The 20,162-nt window shown below is 40.7% G+C and overlaps 1 protein-coding gene across 7 annotated transcripts in view; it reads left to right on the top strand.

The window, feature by feature from the left end:
- The window catches only part of ESYT2 (extended synaptotagmin 2), an 81,407-nt gene that overhangs the window by 12,424 nt on the left and 48,821 nt on the right, over positions 1-20,162 (top strand). For 6 of the 7 annotated variants that reach the window (XM_057304401.1, XM_048213078.2, XM_057304400.1 and 3 more), the window contains exons 2-3: positions 16,784-16,825; positions 17,717-17,851. In XM_057304401.1, the coding sequence (XP_057160384.1) occupies positions 17,729-17,851 (123 nt within the window). In that variant the 5' untranslated portion in view covers positions 16,784-16,825; positions 17,717-17,728. Of the gene's footprint in view, positions 1-10,991; positions 14,934-16,783; positions 16,826-17,716; positions 17,852-20,162 lie in introns of those variants that run through there. The other variant, XM_044392248.3, reaches the window with a different exon arrangement.

Here is a 20,162-nt window from a genome sequence, read left to right as displayed (position 1 = left end):
TCATTTCTTTTTATGGTGAACAATACTCTGTTATGTGGATATACCACAATCTGTTTATCTGTTCACTTGTTTATCATTCCATTCATTGATGAACATTTTGGTTGTTTGTTTTGGCTATTGTGAATAGTGCTTTGAACATTTGTGTACAAATTTTTGTTTGAATACTTGTTTTTAGTTGGAGGGGGTTATATACCTAGAAGTGGAATTGCTGGGGTTGACTTTTTGAGGAACTGCCAAACTGTTCTCCACAATAGTGGGACTATTTTACATTCTCACCAACAATGCGGAAAAAGTTCCAAATCCTCTACGTGCCTGCCAACACTTGTTATTTTTTTAATCTTTATTCAACTTTTAACCATCACCAGTGGGCACTAACAAAGGTTTTTTTTTTTTTTTTTTTTTAAGTAATCTCTCTGCCCAACGTAGGGCTCAACCTCAAGACCCCCAGATCGAGAATCGCTTGCTCTACTGACTGAGCCAGCCAGGTGCCCTGAACACTTGTTATTTTTTGTCTTTTTGATTACAGCCATCCTGGTGGATGTGAAGTGGTATCTCATTGTGGGTTTATTTACAGTTACATAATAACTAATATCACCTTCATGTGATTATGTGCATTTCTTCCCAACTCTGCATTTAGTGAGTTGTTTTTTTTGGGGGGGGGGGGTGATAGCTTTAAATGGACTGTGGGAATATTTGTATCCCAGAGCTGGCAATCTCAGAACTGGTTGTAAATGTGTACCAGCATATCACTGCTCTGAATGATGTTCCCCTCCTCCAGAGAGCGTTCACCCTGTCCTCTACGGCAGAATGAGACCAGATCACCTTAATCTAGTAAGGTTCTGAGTTAGACCTAGAGCAAGTTGCAGGGAAAAGCTCTATCTAGTCTGGTCTCACCCACTTTCAGGCATGGCCCTCCAAATGTAACTGAAAACATGCAGTGTTGACTAAATACCTCTTCAGTCAATCTCAGGGTCCAGGTTATCCTTTCTCAATACAAGGGGCCTGCCAAAAGTTCTATTTTTCTTGTTAGAGGCTAGTTCCTTGTCATGAGTAACTTAAGAATTTGGCCGATACCTCAAGGGTAAAACTAAGAGTAAGTCCACTTCCCTCCCCCAAGGATCTTGGACCCTAGAGTCTGTTACTCAGCCGACCCCATCTCCCAATTCTTGTCTCTCTGGTTTTGTGAGATTTCCATTAATTCTATGGCTTCTCTGCTTCTTAGCTGCTTTCTCAACCTTTTTTTTTTTTTAAAGATTTTATTTTATTTATTCATTCAACAGAGATAGAGACAGCCAGCGAGAGAGGGAACACAAGCAGGGGGAGTGGGAGAGGAAGAAGCAGGCTCATAGCAGAAGAGCCTGATGTGGGGCTCGATCCCAGAACGCCGGGATCACGCCCTGAGCCGAAGGCAGACGCTTAACCGCTGTGCCACCCAGGCGCCCCTGCTTTCTCAACCTTTTATACCACACCCTTGGGGGAAAACAGCCTCAGAATGTCAGCTTACCACTCTAGTGCCTTCTCCCCTATATTTTAGCCCCTCTGGCCCTTCATGCCTTGGCAGATTTCCAGTGTCTTCAAATGTGTATATGCACGTGTGAGAGTGTGAGCACGTGTGAATGAGCGTGTTTCATCTGGCTTCTGTAATTCTCAGCAGCAGAATTGGTCTGCTGTGAGGTTCTCCTATCCTCATAGCTTGAAGCCAATGTTATTTTTAGGGAAAAATATACTCCTAGTATATTGCCCTGTGAAAGGTAGAAGAAAAAGTATTTTCTTTTGTTGACTGTTCGATTTGGCAAGGGGATGGGAAGATAGATTCAGGAGAAAGTGATGTCAAGTTTTATTTGTATAATTTTATTTCAAAATGTTTCCCTGGGTATTTTACATTTATTTGAGTTTAATGATACTTTTCCCCCCCCAAGGTTCTGTTTAAATTCCAGTTAGTTAACATACAAGGTAATAGTAGTATCAGGTGTACAATTTAGTGATTCAGCACATCCATACACCACCCGGTGCTCATCACAACCAGTGCCCTCTTTAATCCCTATCACCTATTTAACCTGTGCCCTCACCCACCTCCCCTCTCGTAATTCAGTTTGTTTTCTATAATTAAGAATCTGTTTCTTGGTTTGCCTCTCTTCACCCCCACCCCAGCCCCCCACCATGTTCATTTGTTTTGTTTCTTAAATTCCACATGAGTGAAATCATACAGTGTTTGTCTTTCTCTGACTGACAGAGAGTTCCCCTTTCTCCACATCCTGGCCAACACCTGTTGTCTCCTGTGTTGTTTATTTTAGTCATTCTGACCAATGTGAGGTGATAGCTTATTGTAGTTCTGATTTGTGTTTCCCTGATGTTGAGTGATGTTGAGCATCTTTTCATGTGTCTGTTGGCCATTTGAATGTCTTCTTTGGAAAAATATCTATTTGTGTCTTCCGCCCATTTTTTTTTTTAAGATTTTATTTATTTATTCAACAGAGATAGAGACAGCCAGCGAGAGAGGGAACACAAGCAGGGGGAGTGGGAGAGGAAGAAGCAGGCTCATAGCGGAGGAGCCTGATGTGGGGCTCGATCCCATAATGCGGGGATCACGCCCTGAGCCAAAGGCAGACGCTTAACCGCTGTGCCACCCAGGCGCCCCTTCCACCCATTTTTTAACTGGATTATTTGTGTTTTGGGTGTTGAGTTTTACAGGTTCTTTATATATTTTGGATACTACATGGTACTTTTCTTCTATTTTTTTAAGTAAGCTCCATGCCCAATGTGGGGCTTGAACTCATGACCCTGAGATCAAGAGTCATACGCTCTACCGACTGAGCCATCCAGGCACCCTGACATGGTATTTTTTTTTTTTTTTTAATGAAAATACTGTTACTATTACTGTTAGCACTAGGTGTGAGGTGACTTGTAAATTTTAAGCCATAGAGCTTGAAGTAAACAGATACAGAAAAATTCCAGTTTGGGCTTCACTTATTTTCCTGTCAAATGGTACCTGACAAGTTTGGTAAACTTGGGAAGTACCTCTTAAACATGACCATTTTAGTGAATTTATGTTTTTATGAGTCCCGAGCACTGTTTCATTTATTTTATATTTTATAACTTCAGGAGAAGGACAGGCTGAAGACACTGGGAATGTGAATGATTAAGAGGAGAAAAATGGATTTTAAAACTTTCACAAGGGTCCCATTTGTGTGTAAGGAGGGGTGGAAAATCTGACTGCCCCACAGAACAGTTTGGCCAGCACTGCCTCAGGCAAGCTTGCCTGGTGTATGCTCTGGATGTGGAGTCAGGGTCAGAGGCCAGTCCTTCTTTGACCCCAGCTCCGTGGCTGCTGGCCAGCATCAACCTAATGGGGCTCAGATCCTTCACCTGCAAAGTGATGAAGTGCAGCCATTGGTCTGTCAGGCCCGTGCAGGCTCTTACTAACAAAAATGAGCCAGGAGCAAGCGATGGGAGTGAAAGGGTAAAGGCGTAAGGCGGTGAGGGAATGAGGGACTGAAGGGGTGAAGGAGTGGGGGGTGAGGAAGTGGAAGAGTAGGTTGTGCTGGGGAAGTGTAAGCATTGGTTGTTAAATACACAGCATATGATGTAGTAAAACCGTTTTTCATGTATCTTTATGGCCTCCCCAAGTATTTTAGTTCTGGCATATATACAGGTTTTTAACTAGCTTCAAAAATAATTTAGGGCCGTTAATGGCATGACTCTGTGTTCCTTCTTCACTAACGATTAGGCCAGGTGCCCTTTAAGGGCAAATAGATCACTAATGTGTCTTTGTTTGCTGGCTAATCCACTAACAGGGAGCTCTCACTCAGGCTACTAATTTATCTCTAAGCCTCTGGAGTTACTCATTTGGTTTTGATATTATTTTGGGAAATATCAGAATAAAATAAATGAAGTGTGGTAACACAGTGTGTATTTCAGGGAATGGTATTTTTGTTTCCCTTTTATTTTTTAACTGCTATGTTTGAGATATAATCCACATACCATACAATTCAGTCACTTAAAATATATAATTCATAGTTTTTCAGTAAAGCACAGCATTGTGGAACCATCAACAATATCTAATTGAATGATTTTGTCCTCTGGTAAACTCCAGACCATGGGGCACCCAGGTGGCTCAGTCAGTTGAGCATCTGCCTTCAGCTCAGGTCCTAATCTCAGGATCCTGGAATAGGATTGAGCCCCGCACCAGGCTCCCTGCTCAGTGGGGAGTCTGCTTTTCCCTGTGCCTCTGTCCCCCCACTTGTTTCCCTCTCTCCCTCTCAAATAAATAAATGAAATCTTAAAACAAAACAAAACAAAACAAAAAACTCCATACCCACTAACACTTACTCCCTGTTCCCTCCACATTTCTCCGGCTAGCCCTAGGCAACCACTGATCCATTTTCTGTCTCTATAGACTTACCTGTTCTGGACAGCCCATGTAAATAGAGTCAGACTATGTGGTTTTTGTGACTTTGACTATCTGCGTAATATAGAGGTAGGTCAGTGATAGAAAATGAGAGAGGGTGATGGGTGATTGATGGATAAGTGGTAGATACCATGTCCACCTCCTGGTTTTGAGGGTGCACTGTAGTTGTGTAAGATACACCCATTGGGGAAACTGGGTGAAGTGCACATAGGGCCATTCGGTGCTTTATGCAATGTCTGTAATTATTTCAAAAGAAAAGAATAGAAATTCTTGAAGGTGATCTTGGGATCCAGTTATTATTTCTATATTTAGTTACACACATATAATGAATAAATTAGTGATCTAATTATCGTTTCTGTGTGAAGTGATGCACTTATAGTGAATAAGCTAGTGGGTTTTCTAGGGAGAATTGTGGAGGGCCCAGGATTTGATTAAGAGATGTACAAAAGTTTTTGTGACTTTTTCCCCCTGAGATTCCCTGTCATTAAGTCTCTTGTATGGAAAAGAAAGAATAGTAGAGTGAGCCATGGTGTTTCTCCCTGGGATATCACTGTAACAACAAAACTGAGGGTCTGGGTTTTTTGGTTTTTGGTTTTAAGTATTTTTTATTGCATGATCACAGTTGATGACAAACAGGCAAAATAGGGGGATGTATCAGAATCTTGGTCTCAAACATCCAGTAAAAATATTATATTTAAGAAAAAGCCCTAAAGTTTTCCGGTGCCTGATTATCTATTGTTCTTCATTGCATACCAATAAAGGAATAAAAAGAGTAAACAGGTAGATTGTGGGTTTGTAAATATCTTTGCCATCATTCAAAACGCTTCAAATACATACTGTTTGTGAGGGAGAATAAAATTAAGTTCTTAGAAATGTGTAAACCTGTTTCTTGAAAATGAAAAATTCATAGTAAAATTTCAAACATGAAGTGACTTCTGAGTCGGTGCAGATGTTTGGTATTGCTGTGGGTTCTGTGCTGCAGGGGTTTCACCCTGACTTCACGGTCTCCTATGGTTGTTGCTGCTGCTTTTTCTTCAAGAGTAGAACAAAGCTGGACCGATGCCACGTGGTCTACAGAACACGTGCAATTAATTCAGCGCTACAATTACGTATCTCTCTTCTGGTCCATTTTCAGTCAAAACATAAGCATATAAATATGAATAGTAGCATTTGATTTGAATTTAAGACCAAAAACAACCAGAATGTCTTAAGTGTTTGAGTGAGAGAGATGAGAAGACATGTTTGCTATTCTTGGACTCATTTTAATTTGTAAGATTGATGTAATTTATGCCAGAACCTCAACTCTAAATCAAGATTTGTCACAAAATTTGTATGACTTTTCTTTAGCAGTTGCAGAAGGAATGTCTAAATGACTAGAATTTTGTTAAAATATGCTTAAAGTCTTTGAAAAATATCCATGGATCTGCATCTATATGTAAGGCATTAAATAAATCTCTTGACATTAGTATCTTTGATGAAGGGATATCTAATTGTTCTCCTGGATAGAAGTTATGAAGTATCCCTGTCTTGACTGTGCCATTGAATATTAGCCCTGGCTTAAATTCTCCTGTCATTCCATGCATGCACTGAAACTTAAGCCTCCCTTCCCCTTCCAAAATAAATGGATGAACAAATAGTACATCTAACATGGCAGATATACTACATGAAATTACAGAAGGCCTCATAGTAAAATTCCTTTAAAGTGTATATTCTTTTAGTGAATTAGAAATAAGAATTGGCTTTCAGATGATTCAGACAGCTTGGTTAGTTATAGAAGATGTGCTGGGATAAACCTAGCTTTTTAGTTTTTATTTTACTGTTTCCTGATCTACAAAAGTAGGTAGTGGTCATTCATATAACAAGAGTAATGAATTATTGAAGATAAACACGCTTTAAACAAACATTTGTAAGCAGTGTATGTAGGTACTTCCCCTCCCTGCCGTTGCTTGAGCGGGAAGAGTCTCGAGACCATGGAGCTGAGGTTTGGTCCACGCCTGTGGCTTTCTGTTGGGGTTTTAGCCAGCCTTCTTTGGTCAGCAGCCAATTCTTATTTCTAACTATTAAGAGTTTGAGACCACAGAAGAAAGCAACAAATTTGCCCTGTTAGGTCTGTGGTGAGCATATAAAGAAGTGATTGTGATCACCCCCTTTGGTCTAAGGTAAACACTGCAGGAATATTAGTGCTTCTCAGAGTCCCCGGTGAAATTTCTTGTTAATGTAAAAAGCATCTAGAAGAGAGTTTTGAAAATGTTTCCCAGTAGAAGGCCTTTAAACAGGTGGATTTTCCAGCATCGTCGTTGTATTTTAATGTCTTTGTACTGTAGCGCTCTTTTTGGTGTATCAAATCACACTGTTCCGCAGTAGTCGAAGTCCACAGGAAGCAAACACAAACTCCTGAGAAGGGTATAACTGTGTGGATTTTGAAAAAGGTTAATTGCTTTATTTACTGTGTGAATTAGTTGATTGCTTACTTTTTATGTAGACTAAAAACAGGTAAACCCAATTATTTCGTGCAATTTCTTTTTACCATCCAAATGACTAATTTGACCATACTGTTAACATTTTATTACAAGATTGACAGGTTCTAAGATAAACATTCCTCTCTCATGTTTTTAACCTTGAATACTTTCTTTGTAGAAGTAGCTTTTAGGAGAAAGCATCCCAGTATCTTAGAAAAAATTATTGTCTTAAGATTTCTTGACTCTGGTTTTTCCAGTTTGCATGCATACTGAGCCTCTGGGGAAGGTGGGAGTAGGGCAAATTGGAATTGATCATTGTGAGGAAAGATAGAGGTAGTTTAAAATAACCCTTCTGGGAAGTAGGTAAAGAAGCTTAAATATAAAAAAATTGGGAGGCACAAATTTATGCTGGTACCAGTTTTCTTTTTTTTTTTTTTTTCTTTTTTTTTAAAAGATTTTATTTATTTATTTGACAGAGAGAGAGACAGCCAGCGAGAGAGGGAACACAAGCAGGGGGAGTGGGAGAGGAAGAAACAGGCTCCCAGCGGAACAGGGAGCCTGATGCGGAGCTTGATCCTAGAACACCAAGATCATGCCCTGAGCCGAAGGCAGACGCTTAATGACTGAGCCACCCAGGCACCCCTGGCACCAGTTTTCATCTGAGTTATTTTCTCGCTGATATGTTCAGCAGCCAATCTGTCAGAATGCTCAGAGCTCCTCGCTGATATGTTTACCAAGAGATAACATGTACACTGCAAGATACTGTTGACTTACAGTTTAAATTCTTTGAAATCCTTTCATTTGGAAGTTTGTCCGATGTCAGTACTTAATACCTTCCCTAATGCTTTTTTTTCTCATCATAATTATTCGAAGAAATTGTGATTTTTTTTTTCCTCCAGATCCCTTCACGTTATCTCAGCAGGCCATACATATGTTGTTGTTTGTGTCTGTCAGGTTGGAAAGCACCGACGTGGAGAATTGTAGATGTCCACTTGATCCAAGGTCAAGAGAGTGAGAACAATTTCTGACACTCTTGCATTGGTGTCCCATACTTCCACCTTCTTCGATAGCAGTTCCAAATCCTGGGTTCTCCCAAGTCCTTCTATACGCTGGAACCTTGGATTCCCTTTGGTTGATTTGTGAATTAACCAAAATTTTTCTGGGCAATTTTAACTTGCTGCAAGTCTTTTTCCATTTGCATTGGTTTTAGAATTAATCAGTATGCAGACAAAACAATATTAAACATTTGAAAATTTTTAGTTAGTATCTCCCCAGTTTGTGAACTGTTTGAATGCAGGTTAGATCTGTTTAAGTAAACCTGCTGTGTACTTCTGGGCAGAGGTATGTGTTGATTTCTTAAAGGTTTCCTGAAAACAGTTTCTCTTGTGATATAGTGAATGAAGTGTAGGCATCTCATGTTTTCTTAGAACCTATGGTTCTGTTTTCCTATTCTTGCCTCATTTGTGCTAATTTTTAGAGGTAAGTGTTAATTTTAGATAAGGAAATAAAACTCCTGCTTAGGTCTTTTCAATTTACAGACTTAGGTAGAACTCATTGCATGGTGTAGGAAGGTTGGTGTTTTGGGATAGCCGAGTGTGGGCGACGCTCACTCGTGCTGGGTGGCTGCTTGGGTTTGTGCTGGTGGGAAACACCCCCACCACCCCACCACCCCGGTTCCAAAGGCATGCTCAGAACAGCAGTACCAGAGGGATTGAATTCCTTTTTCCTTTCCCCCAAAGTAGTGAAAGAATTCTTTCACTGGAACGAGTTATTGCTCCAAGTACGAATTTGGTGAGTTTTTTGGTGTTGGGTGCATTTTTGCTGTTGGTTTTTATTTGTTTGTTTGTTTTTGAGATAGTGCCTAAAGGATGATGCAGAATTGAGCAAAGCTCAAATCTCTTGGGATGAAGAAGAATATGATTAAGTGAACTTGATGAACTTAATCGGCCAGTTTCCTGTTTGAAGTTTAATGACATTTCGTTTCCAAAATAATCATTTTATTCATTTATCTTTTTATGAATTTTTTAAAGATTTATTTATTTATTTATTTATTTATTTATTTATTTATTCGACAGAGAGAGACAGCCAGCGAGAGAGGGAACACAACCAGGGGGAGTGGGAGAGGAAGAAGCAGGTTCATAGAGGAAGAGCCTGATGTGGGGCTCGATCCCATAACGCCGGGATCACGCCCTGAGCTGAAGGCAGACGCTTAACCGCTGTGCCACCCAGGCGCCCCCATTTATCTTTTTAATTTTACTTAAAAATATTACATCAGTCATTCTTCCGGTGCCATAGATATGTTTCTTCATATTTTCCAGACAATGATTACCTTATTCTAGATTTTTTTGAAAAAGATACCGTGTCTTTTTCCTTTTATTTTTTTTAATTTTTTATTTGTTAGAGAGAGAGTGCTGAAGCGCACAGGTGGGGGCAGGGGCAGTCAGAGGGAGAAGGAGGAGCAGACTCCCCACTGAGCAGGACCCTGGGATCATGACCTGAGCCGAATGAGCCACCCAGGCACCCCTTGATTTTTTTTTTTTTTTTTTAAGTAAAAGGAGGAGTCCCCAGCATTTGTACTGCATGTTTCAGTCCTGCTAACGAAAGTGGAATTTGAAAGGACTCCACACACTTGGCGTACTTCTGTGGAGTTGCAGGTGCCCAGTCCTCTGCCAGCATTGGATTAAGCAGTGATGGCCCACACAAGTGCTGAGTGTTCACATTGTCTTCAAGGGGAGTGCTGTTTGAAGAAAAAATGCAGTCCTTTTATTTAACTTCATTTTTAACCATTAGCCCATATTTTTAATTTTCAGAAATGGGGAAAATGGATTTGATTAGAAAAGTTTGGCTGTGCTCCAACTTGCAGCACCCCTTGTACTTCAGCAGGTGTAATGGGGGAGGGTGGCGTTAGAACCCTCCAGTCTGGGTCTCCTCCCTCCAGCCTATTCCCCTGTGTCTTTGAACAAATTAGTCTTCCTTTATGAGTCTGTTTCATGACCTGTTGGTTGGAACCACTCATTGTTCAAAGTGTTGTGAGGATTAAACAAGATACTGTATGTTCCTGGCACACAATTAATGTTCTGCCTTGTATATTTGGTTTAATATTTTTTTATACAAAACAACTTTGTAGTATCAACATCATATTAGAATCCAAAATATGCCTTTGTTCTTTTTAAAGATAAGATGAAAAAGAGATTTCTTATGTAGTGTTGACTTTTAAATATAATTCAAAACTTAAGTAATAATACAATGGTTCTTTCTAGTTTGTAGAGATAATATAAATAATAAATACGAAAACTTGTTTTTAATTGGACTTATAAAAGAGGTTTAAGTGGTTTTTGTGCTTTTTTTTTTTAAGTTCAAAGATAAGCTTTGAAACCAAATGATATGTGTTCATGGACTCTTCTGTGATTTAGGAATGTGTTTTCTATCTTCTCTGTATATCCCAGTTTTTATCTTCGATGTTTTTGCTACTTTAAATTCTGTTTGGTGGAACATAAGCAAATGTTTATGAATATGTATTAGTGAGAAGCAGATTTTTTGACTTAGTAAACAGAATTAAAATTTGGTAACAGATTTCTTTCTTCAATTTTGATATATTTTTCTTTGGCACTTTGAAATAATCCCTTATAAATTAAAAACCTCAGAATTACTGAGTGCCTTGGGATTCTGCTACAAGGAGACGGCTTGACCTTCAGTGCCAGCAGGTTCACTTGTGTTGAGAGTTTATTTGTGCAGGTGGTTTCTCTCTGCCTTCTTCTTTCTGATTGTTTCAGAATAGAATGGGGTACTGCACAAGTGTTTCGTGGAATGCCAGTCTTCATCATTTCTCTGTTGAACACTCCAGCATTGACCCATTGCCTGTAGAATAAAAGCAGCACTCCTTTGCATGGTATAGAAACATTTCAGGCTGGGGCGCCTGGGTGGCTCAGTCGTTAAGCGTCTGCCTTCGGCTCTGGGTGTGATCCCGGCGTTCTGGGATCGAGTCCCACATCAGGCTCCTCCGCTGGGAGCCTGCTTCTTCCTCTCCCACTCTCCCTGCTTGTGTTCCCTTTCTCGCTGGCTGTGTCTCTCTCTGTCAAATAAATAAATAAAATATTTAAAAAAAAAAAAAAAGAAAGAAACATTTCAGGCTGGTCTTGACCTGATTTTTCAGCTTCAGCATTTACCATTCTTCCCATCTCCAAATCCAGCCAGCATGTAAGTTGCATATACCGTTATTTTTGCTTAGAATAGTTTCTTCTTTGAATGGCATACCCCAACTAATTTTTCCAAACCCATCTCACACACTATATTCTTCCCAAATTTCTTAGGGCAGTTTGGCTGTGCTCACAGGGCAGCATCAGATCCTCTCCAGGTCTTCCCTCACTGACCAGTGATCACACCTTTCCACACCAGTCCACTCCACCAGCTGTGAGCTTCCCAAGGACAGGAGTGTGTCTAAGTGTGTGTCATATCCCTAGCTCTAAGGACAGAGCCAGAAGTAACTGCTCAAAAAATGGCTGCTTCAGTGTGTCCTTCAACAAGAACAGTCTACATGTGTACGGTAGATTAAGGAATAGCATAGTGACAAAAATGCAGTAACAAAATCAGAATTCACACTAGTCAAACTGTATTTCTCTTCTGGTGCATGATGGTGAGTAGAGAAGCCTTATTACATAAATTTAAATTCTGTAGGTGATTTGTGGGACTGGTATGTATTTTGCAGGAAAGAGGCAATAGCTTTTTGGGTTACTCTGTCTTTAAGTATGACAGGATGAGTAGGAATTTGCTAGCATACCAGCCGACCTAATTTGAAAAATACCAGTGAACTTAGAGAATCCAAATAATGTTAGAGAAGGCACGTGTTTTCATTTGTAACCTTTTTTGCAGAAGTCATTTTATCATATTTAACCAATTGCTTAGAAATGGGATTGCTGGGTCACAGGGGGAATATATATGGAATTTTATCATCACTACTTAAATATCATAGCCCTTTCATGCAAATGTTAAGTAAAACCAGTCTTTAAATTGCTCTCTTCTTAGTCTTGGGTGAAATACTGGGTCTAGTAGTTGTGCTTCATTGTGAATTGCTGTCGTGCTTGCTGACTTCTGTTGCAGGACTTGTACTATATTTGACCTTTAGAGTCTAGATAAACAGATCACTATTTTTTTTTAAGATTTTATTTATTTATTTGACAGAGAGAGACAGCCAGCAAGAGAGGGAACACAGGCAGGGGGAGTGGGAGAGGAAGAAGCAGGCTCCTAGTGGAGGAGCCTGATGTGGAGCTCGATCCCAGAGCACTGGGATCACGCCCTGAGCCCAAGGCAGACGCTTAATGACTGCGCCACCCAGGCGCCCCTAAACAGATCACTATTAAACACAAAATTCTCTACTTCTGACTTAGTACTTCATACAATTTAAGGCCTATAACTTGAGTTTTGAGCTTTACTCTTTGATGGGAATCTGTCCGACTGATAACTCGATGGACTCTGTGGATTGACTGTCTCCACAGCACTTTTTTCATCCCTCAGTAATGAAGTGGTCAACAGCAGGGGCAGACCAATCTGATTTTTCATCCCCATTCTGTCAGTTAGTAGTTACCCTGTAAATTGGGGATGTTAGTGGTTCCTCTTTGTAGATTTGTTGTTAAGAACTAGCTCAGATAGAGATTTAGAAGGAAGAGCTGACCAGGCAGGGTTAGGGAGTGCAGGAGAGGCAGTAGTAATGGTGACTCTGAGATTTCTGGTTTGCTCGACTGGGTGGATAGTTCAAAATAGTTCAGGTGCACTGTGGGGGAGAAAATTAACACAGGATCCATATGTGTGACTTGGGAGATGGAAAGTTTCTTGGCCTCATTGACATAATTCCTTTTCTACTTTGAAGGCAGATGGATGAGAAGGAGGAAGAAATACGATTTATGAAGTTGTGTTGACACACGTGCACATCTGCACAAATGCCTGGGGACAAAGGGTGTGGATCGGTGTCCTGGGTTGTGCAAGCTGGTTGTCTACCTTATTAAATTCAAGGTCTTTTATCCACAAAAAAGAGAAAAGAATGAGCTCAGAGAATGTGTGTTGACAGCTCACCACAGCACCGGCCACACACAAAGCAGCACATAATACTGCCCAGCAGTTACCAGTTACTTTTATTATGTCAACCAAGTATAATCTTCGAGGAACTCAGTTGGAGGGAGATTTGCTGTCTGTTCCTCAGTCATCCAAGGATGGGGTCTTCAGCATCTGTCTTCACTCAGGTTCTGCTTCTCCAAACCTTTTATATGAAGGGCTTTGAAGGGAGCTCAGGCTTATCGATCGCCTCATTATATATGTGATCTTAACCTTCTTGGTTTTGTGGACTCTGAAAATCTGATGATTTGTCTCTAAGTAAATTTGTATTCATACAACTTTGTGTGTATAGACTCCCAGACAGCACCCTAATCTTTGAGCCTTCCTTAAATTTGAAGTGGGCGGAAAATGTAGATTAGTCACAGCTTTCTCTGCGTGAGGCATTATACTTAGGATACCTGGTTATGGGCTTTTAGAACTTAGCAAGAATTCAGTTCTTCAAAGAAACGAAAGAATCTTAAAAAAAAAGAAAGAAAGAAAGAAAGAAAGAAAGAAAGAAAGAAAGAAAAGAAAAAACTACTGCAGACACATTTTACCCCTCAGTAGTAGAAGGAAAACCTTTGCACGTAAACTACAGAGAAAGTTTCTCTGAAGTATGTAGGATTAACAGGTGACTCTCTACCAGTTAGTGACAAGGAACTGACCACTTACCCCCTGCTCACTGGAAAAAGATGCAGCCCATCTGGCCCAGGTGTTTCTGGCAAGACCTCAGTCTGTCCTGTCTCTTGGTTACTGAGGAACATGGGATATCCATCTGTAGAGGTGCTGGTGCCAGCCCCCCAAGAGCCTGCTGTGTTCTCAGGGGGGTGGGCATTCTGATGTCTGCCTTGAGTGATGATTTGTGCCATCACAGACTAAAATCGCAACAGGCAAAGTCTTTGTTTTCACAGATGGTTTCAGTTGTTAACTGGGGCATATCCTGTCACTTCATAATGTTTGGGAGCAAAGAAAAGATCTGAAAACAGGTAAAAGGAAAACTTAAGTGACAGATTAAACTCATCTTGCTGTAATTTTATTAAAGGACACTTGACATTGGGAATATTTCTTCATGAAGCAGAGCAGCAGTTTAAGATTTCTAGAATTGAAGCTATGGATCACCTGTGTGGGCCCCTCTCACTCACGTCCTAGCATCATGTGTTCTTGCTGTCATCTGTAAGCCCACGTGGTCCTAAGGATTATCATGATGTGGATAGTTGTTATTTTTATTCAATGTGGAATGATACAGAATGTTAATCTAAGTCCAATACCATATTGAGGTTTTACACTTCACGTAACATTCTACATTAAAGTAGAACCCAAAGAACTTACAGTAAATTCAGTAATATTCTAAATAGTCACAAATATAGATGTCTCTGAAAAAGCAAAGTCCACACAAAGACTCAGGAGTAATGTTATTAGGTTGAGTGTTGAGCATTCTGTCAGCTCTGAGTAGCATCTCTTTAGAGCATCTCTCTAGAGACAGTTCATTCCTTTGTACAAGTATGTAGTGCACTGGGCGAGAGGGAGGTGTTGGGTACACAGAGCAGCTGAGGAGCCTTAACAGAGTTATGTGTGACGAATGCAGATTTCTGGAGAGAACCGGAGTGTGACTGCTGTGGGGCTGAGGAGTGATTGTGAATGGTGGCATGTTTGGGAAGTTGTCTAGAATGGAGGTGAGCTGATTGTAAGGAAGAACTGGCAGAGAGGGGAAGTTAAGAAAAAGGTAACCAGTAAATAAAGAAGAATATATTTCTGTGCAAAGGAGCCATTATTGTTCGGTTGAATTCCACAGGACTGTGATCAAGACAAGATTTGGGGGCGGTGCGTCAGAGAAGATATGATTTGAGGCAGGTATTTGATGTCGCATTTGATAAACATGTAGGAGTTTATGGCCTTGAGTGAGGTAACTAAAATGTGGCTCCTGTGTTCTAGAGTTCTAGAGCTAGACTTCGTGTGGCTGGGAAGCTGAGCAAGGCCTCCAGGTAAGCGAGTGTCGGCAGTCGTAGCGGCACCAGAAAAGGCAAGCCTGCGGAGAGAGTTGTCGGTTCTGTTGGTTACTCAAATTACAGGAGAAACACATCTACAGTGAAAGAGTTCTGGCTGTCCCCAAATAGGTACTCTGCTTGTGCTTCTGGTCCTTCCTGTCGCCGTTGTGGCTAGTTGGATTCAGAGGGGCAGGGGCAGAAGGGAAGACAATCTCACAATAAATCGCTTCCTGGGACCACAGCTGAACACCTGCTTTTTAAGGCCTGGTACCCTGGAGTGGCAACCACGCGTTGCATTCCTGATCTGATGTAGAGTACTGGCTACTTCACGATAATGTGGAGAAATAGCAGAATACAACCTGCAGGGGAGGTGCACGTGCTTCATTTTGCACCCTAGTCCAGCTGGTCTACCAAGCCCCCAAATGTCTCAAGTTCTTGGCAGAAAGTACAGTTCCACTCAGGTCAGATAGGCCTCTCCACAGTGATATGTCCTCTGGATTTAAGCACTCTTTGCCAGCAGTTCTCTTCCCCAGATCTTTGCCTCCTTGAGCATTATCCTTCCCAGCTCTTAAGCCTTTTCCTTAATTCTGGAAGGTTGCCATCCCTTTGCCTTTGTCCCTGAATGGATTCAAGCTGACTAACTTAGAACACATTATGTCCGTTCCCTCTGGCCCACCCTCATGATTCAGGCATGTTGAACCTGTGGTGTGAAGGAGTGGGCAGCTCAGGCACGTGGACACAGAGGAAAAGGAGGAAACTGCTGTGGCCTCTCTCATGGAGCAGTGTGGCTATGAGAGGGTTCAGTGACTGTGGCCTCCTACCAGGAACCAGCTGCTGCTGCTCATTTGTTCCTCAGGGCCAAGCTTGAGAGGTGGACTTGGTTCTTAAGAGAACCATCTTCTCGGAAACTTCCCTGCCCCCCACCACCATAATATTCCCTGGCCAGCTCCTCTCAGCCAGAGTGTGGGGTAGGAGGCTTGTCTTTCACTGGTTGCTGTGCCTGTGTTATTTAGGAACGTGAATGTGGCAGTTCCAGAAATGAGAACATTTGCCTGACCATATCACAGTCACCCTTACAGAACTGCCTGTGACCCATTGTACATCTAAACCAAGAATACGCTTTTCAGAACATTAGTATGGCCTACATGCTGTTCTTTCTTTGAGGGAGTACATAGCATTTCTCAGAGGAAAACTCTCTGCCCAAAACAGCTTTAGCCTTCCTCTGCAAGGGGTTTTTATTTTAACAGTGAAGAACATAGTTTTCCACCTTTTTTCTAAATAGGTTTGTTTGTTTCTCTGCAAACACTCATTTTCTCCAATATACAGGCCCTACTCATGGAGGACTATAATTATAATATTCATTTGGGAGATGGTGTGAGAGGAGCCAAATGCAGAAAAGCATTTGCCAGCTGGTTTGGGCCAAAAGAGGAAAGTAAGAGGGAAAAGTGGGTTCTTGAAGAGTCTAGATGTCTAGAGTACTGATGGCAATGCTGGACATGGAGTGGAGAAGCACATCTCTTAAAAAGGAAGAGCTCACAGTGGAATACTCTTCCCAGTGTTTCAGATGCCAGTGAGCTTTCCTCTGGACCTCAGAGATACAAAGAAGGGACTGTGGCATTGGTTGTCAGTGGACTTTTCTGCCTCAAAGTGTTATTGGGATGTAAAGAGCCAGAACACCACACATTTCAGTTTCTCCTCAGAAGCCCTTGTGCAGAGCTTCAGGGCCCGGCATTGTAAAGAAGCGTTAGGTAAACAATTGGCATACAATAAGAATATTAAATAGCCTGCATGACATTTTATGTACAGTTGCTGGGAGTCCATAAGTCATGTGTATGTTTTTCTCTTAGGTTCATTTTCCAGACACTGAAAGAGCAGAATGGCTAAATAAGGTAAGAGTAGAATATACTAAATACCAGATTATCAGTGGGAGTTAGAGGATGAGATGCCCTCTTTCCATTTTTGGGAACTTGGATGTTGACAGTACGTGAACTCATTTGGACTTAGTGGGCTAGCTCCTGCTCTCAAAAAAAACTGAGTCATAACTGATACGTTACTTTCCTAAGTAGTGAAAACTGTGTCTTTAACATGAAAAAATCGATGATATATTCATTGTTGTGTATTTGGCCTTGTGTCTACTTCCCTGGTTGGCTAATGCTCAAGTTAATTTTATAATAATTACATGCAAAATTTTTGAAAATATTATGAAAAGAGAAATAATTCCCAAGAAACCTAGTAATAGATTAATAATCATTTTTAATTTAAAAAAGGTTATTTTTTAAGATCATATGCTTCAAAGTAGATGTTTGTCCCCATACTTTATATACCCTTAAAGCTATAGAGTAAAAACTAATGTAGAGTAAAGATTGCCTTACAGCACCGGGAGTTAGTCCATCATTCAAGAAAACTTATTAGTGTTTATTAAGATCTATACAGTTTTAGGTTTTTAGAAATGGGCTAAAACCACAGGGTTTTCTGATTTTTTTTCCCTAAGGAACTTTAAATGTGCTGATATGCTTAAATGGAATGCTTAACCAAAATAACTAATTTCTGCAACATATTAGTTAATCCGTAGTTTATTGTCGTAGTACATTTTTGAAATTCAGATCATGTTGATTTTGCGTAACAAAAAGGAGACCCCCCCTTTTAATTTTCAAAAATTCTGGTAAACTGTAGAGGTGTAATTTTTCATGATGACGTAAATACATTCTTACGTGTTAGTGCGTCACACATTATTACTTATTACGGCATTTTGTTTGACGTGAGTTCGTTCTTCTCTACAGACTGTAAAGCACATGTGGCCTTTTATTTGCCAGTTTATAGAGAAGTTGTTTCGAGAAACTATAGAGCCGGCTGTGCGGGGAGCAAACACCCACCTTAGCACATTCAGCTTCACAAAAGTTGACGTGGGTCAGCAGGTCAGTTTCTTCTTCTTCTTCTTCTTACTTGTGCGCACAGTGGAATTGGTGTGAAAATTTCAAAAAATATATGAAGGTACTTCAGATTACTTTCTAGAGAAAAAATTGCTCCTGGTGAGGGTCTAGCAGGCTGTCTCTGCAGCTCATCCTAGTTCTGCCTCATGTGAGACGCCTCCCCTTGCCTGTTGGGAGGTCCTCACGTTGCACTCTTTCTTCCCCTGTGGTCTTTGGCCCGTTCAGTTTCCTTCGGTGGTTTCTCTCAGCTCCTATCATGTCTTTCTACCCCACATCCTTCTGTCAGAATTACCTTTGTACAGTTTTTCACAGTCTGTCTAGTTGGAAAGGGAGTTTGATATGTGAATTCATACTAAAAGTATAGTAATTGACAACAAACTTAAAGGTGTTTACCCCCTCAAGATGTTTAAAAACAATAATTAAGGACTCCAGTTCCAGGCTTATAGAATCGCATTAATTACATAGATGAAGGGAAAGATATATTTTGTTATTAGAATCATATACCAAGAAAAACTGCTAATTCCTAATATTCCTTCTAGTGAAAGCCTCAAGACAACATCTAAATTAGTTGATTATGGTTAGGTGCTGCTTTTATTTTTTTAAGTCAGTGTTTACAGTGATTAGCAACAGTTCAGGGTAACGTTTTTTTTAATTGATGTATAATTGACATATAACATTGTATTACTTTCCAAGGTAACATTGTTTTGTATGCCTAATGAAAATTCAGAATTCAGTAGTACTTTAAATACACCTACACAGTTTACACACATTTAGTGCACGCACAGTAGAGCCACACAACATGCCATCACCATATGCTGCAGTTCACATGTCCTTGCTTCAGACCATCAGGGTTTTAATAATGTGGCCAAGGAGTGTCTGACCTGGTTGCTGTGTTGTGTTTGTCCATGCCCCCGGGCTCATTCCCATCCTGTAATCCCAGAATGCTCCATTTTAGCTACAGTTACTCAAAATCTGGGGTCTCCACTGAAGACACATGTGCTGTACGTAGTCACTTTTCCTCTTAGCTGTGAGGTCTTCAGATCATCCTGTTGTTCAAGTGCCTGCACAAGACCCCTATGTAATACTTACCTTTCATATGTATTTTACCTTCTCTGACCTAAAATGATAACAGATAGGAAAACACAATTACAAGGTAGAATGCTATGTGAATATGAAGCAGGGGTTCACTTTTTCTGTAAAAAGCCAGGTACTATGTATTTTAGGCTTTGACAGCCCATAGGATCTTTGAGGTATATTCTCCTCCCGCCTCCATTTCTTTTATAATCATTTAAAAATGTAAAAACCATTCTTAGCCAAAGGCTAAATTTAACCTGCAGGCTATGTTTGCAGTCCCCTAATGTAAGATGATATGCTTGTGTTTGTGGAGATTTATAATTCTAACCCCAGCTGGATTTGTTTTAGGGAGAATTATGTTCACTTCCTATTACACGTTCTTTAAGTTTGATACTAAGATTATCCTTGGAGAACAGGAAGAATGTTAAAAGTAGTGCTGACTCAGCAAAGGCAGCTTGGCATCATTATTAACTGCACTGGTATCTTACAAGTACAGGCGAACTCGGGCTATCTGAGGAAGGAACAGGCCAGAAGAACATGCAGAGCCTTGAGCAGGATTCTTTGTACACACCCGATGTGCTGGCTGAATCCCTCAGTCAGCTGAGTTCTGTTGCCTTCAGGTGTTTGTCCTATGTTGGATAATGCTTGGTCATCTGGAGTGGGGTTGGCCTTGCTGCTTCTCCTAACCTCAGATGTCATGTTAAGTGGAGGAAGAGAATATTATCTAATGCAAACATTTAAACTAAAGGTCTTAAGCCACCTATACCCCATTTTCACTCAACATAGTGATTTGAACTGTGTTCTCTGTGATTCATAGTCTGTGCATGTCTGAGCCAGTATCAGGGAAAAGGCCAGGAACCTAGGATAGTAGGAAATGTGGATGCTCAAAGACTTAGAGTTTAGTTTTGTTTTTAAGATTTTATTTATTTATTTATTTATTTGTAAAAGAGAGCACAAGCAGGGGAAGCAGCAGGCAGAGGAAGAAGCAGACTCCCTGCTGAGCAAGGAGCCCCATGTGGGGCTCAGTCCCAGGACCCCAGGATCATGACCTGAGCCGAAGGCAGACACTGAACCAACTGAGCCAGCCAGGCGCCCCCAAAGACTTAGAGTTTAATCCTGCAGCTAGTTGAGGGGTAAGATGTTAGGGCACCTAAATGTCACAGTAAGCTGTAGTACTCCAAAGGTAAGGAATTTCTTCAGCTTGAGTGTTTGATGCTCAAAT

Source organism: Ursus arctos, unplaced genomic scaffold (genome assembly GCF_023065955.2).
Source record: "Ursus arctos isolate Adak ecotype North America unplaced genomic scaffold, UrsArc2.0 scaffold_3, whole genome shotgun sequence".
Classification (NCBI taxonomy): domain Eukaryota; kingdom Metazoa; phylum Chordata; class Mammalia; order Carnivora; family Ursidae; genus Ursus; species Ursus arctos.
The sequence above is the reverse complement of the archived record's forward strand: the minus strand, read 5'-3'. Positions and strand labels throughout refer to the sequence as shown.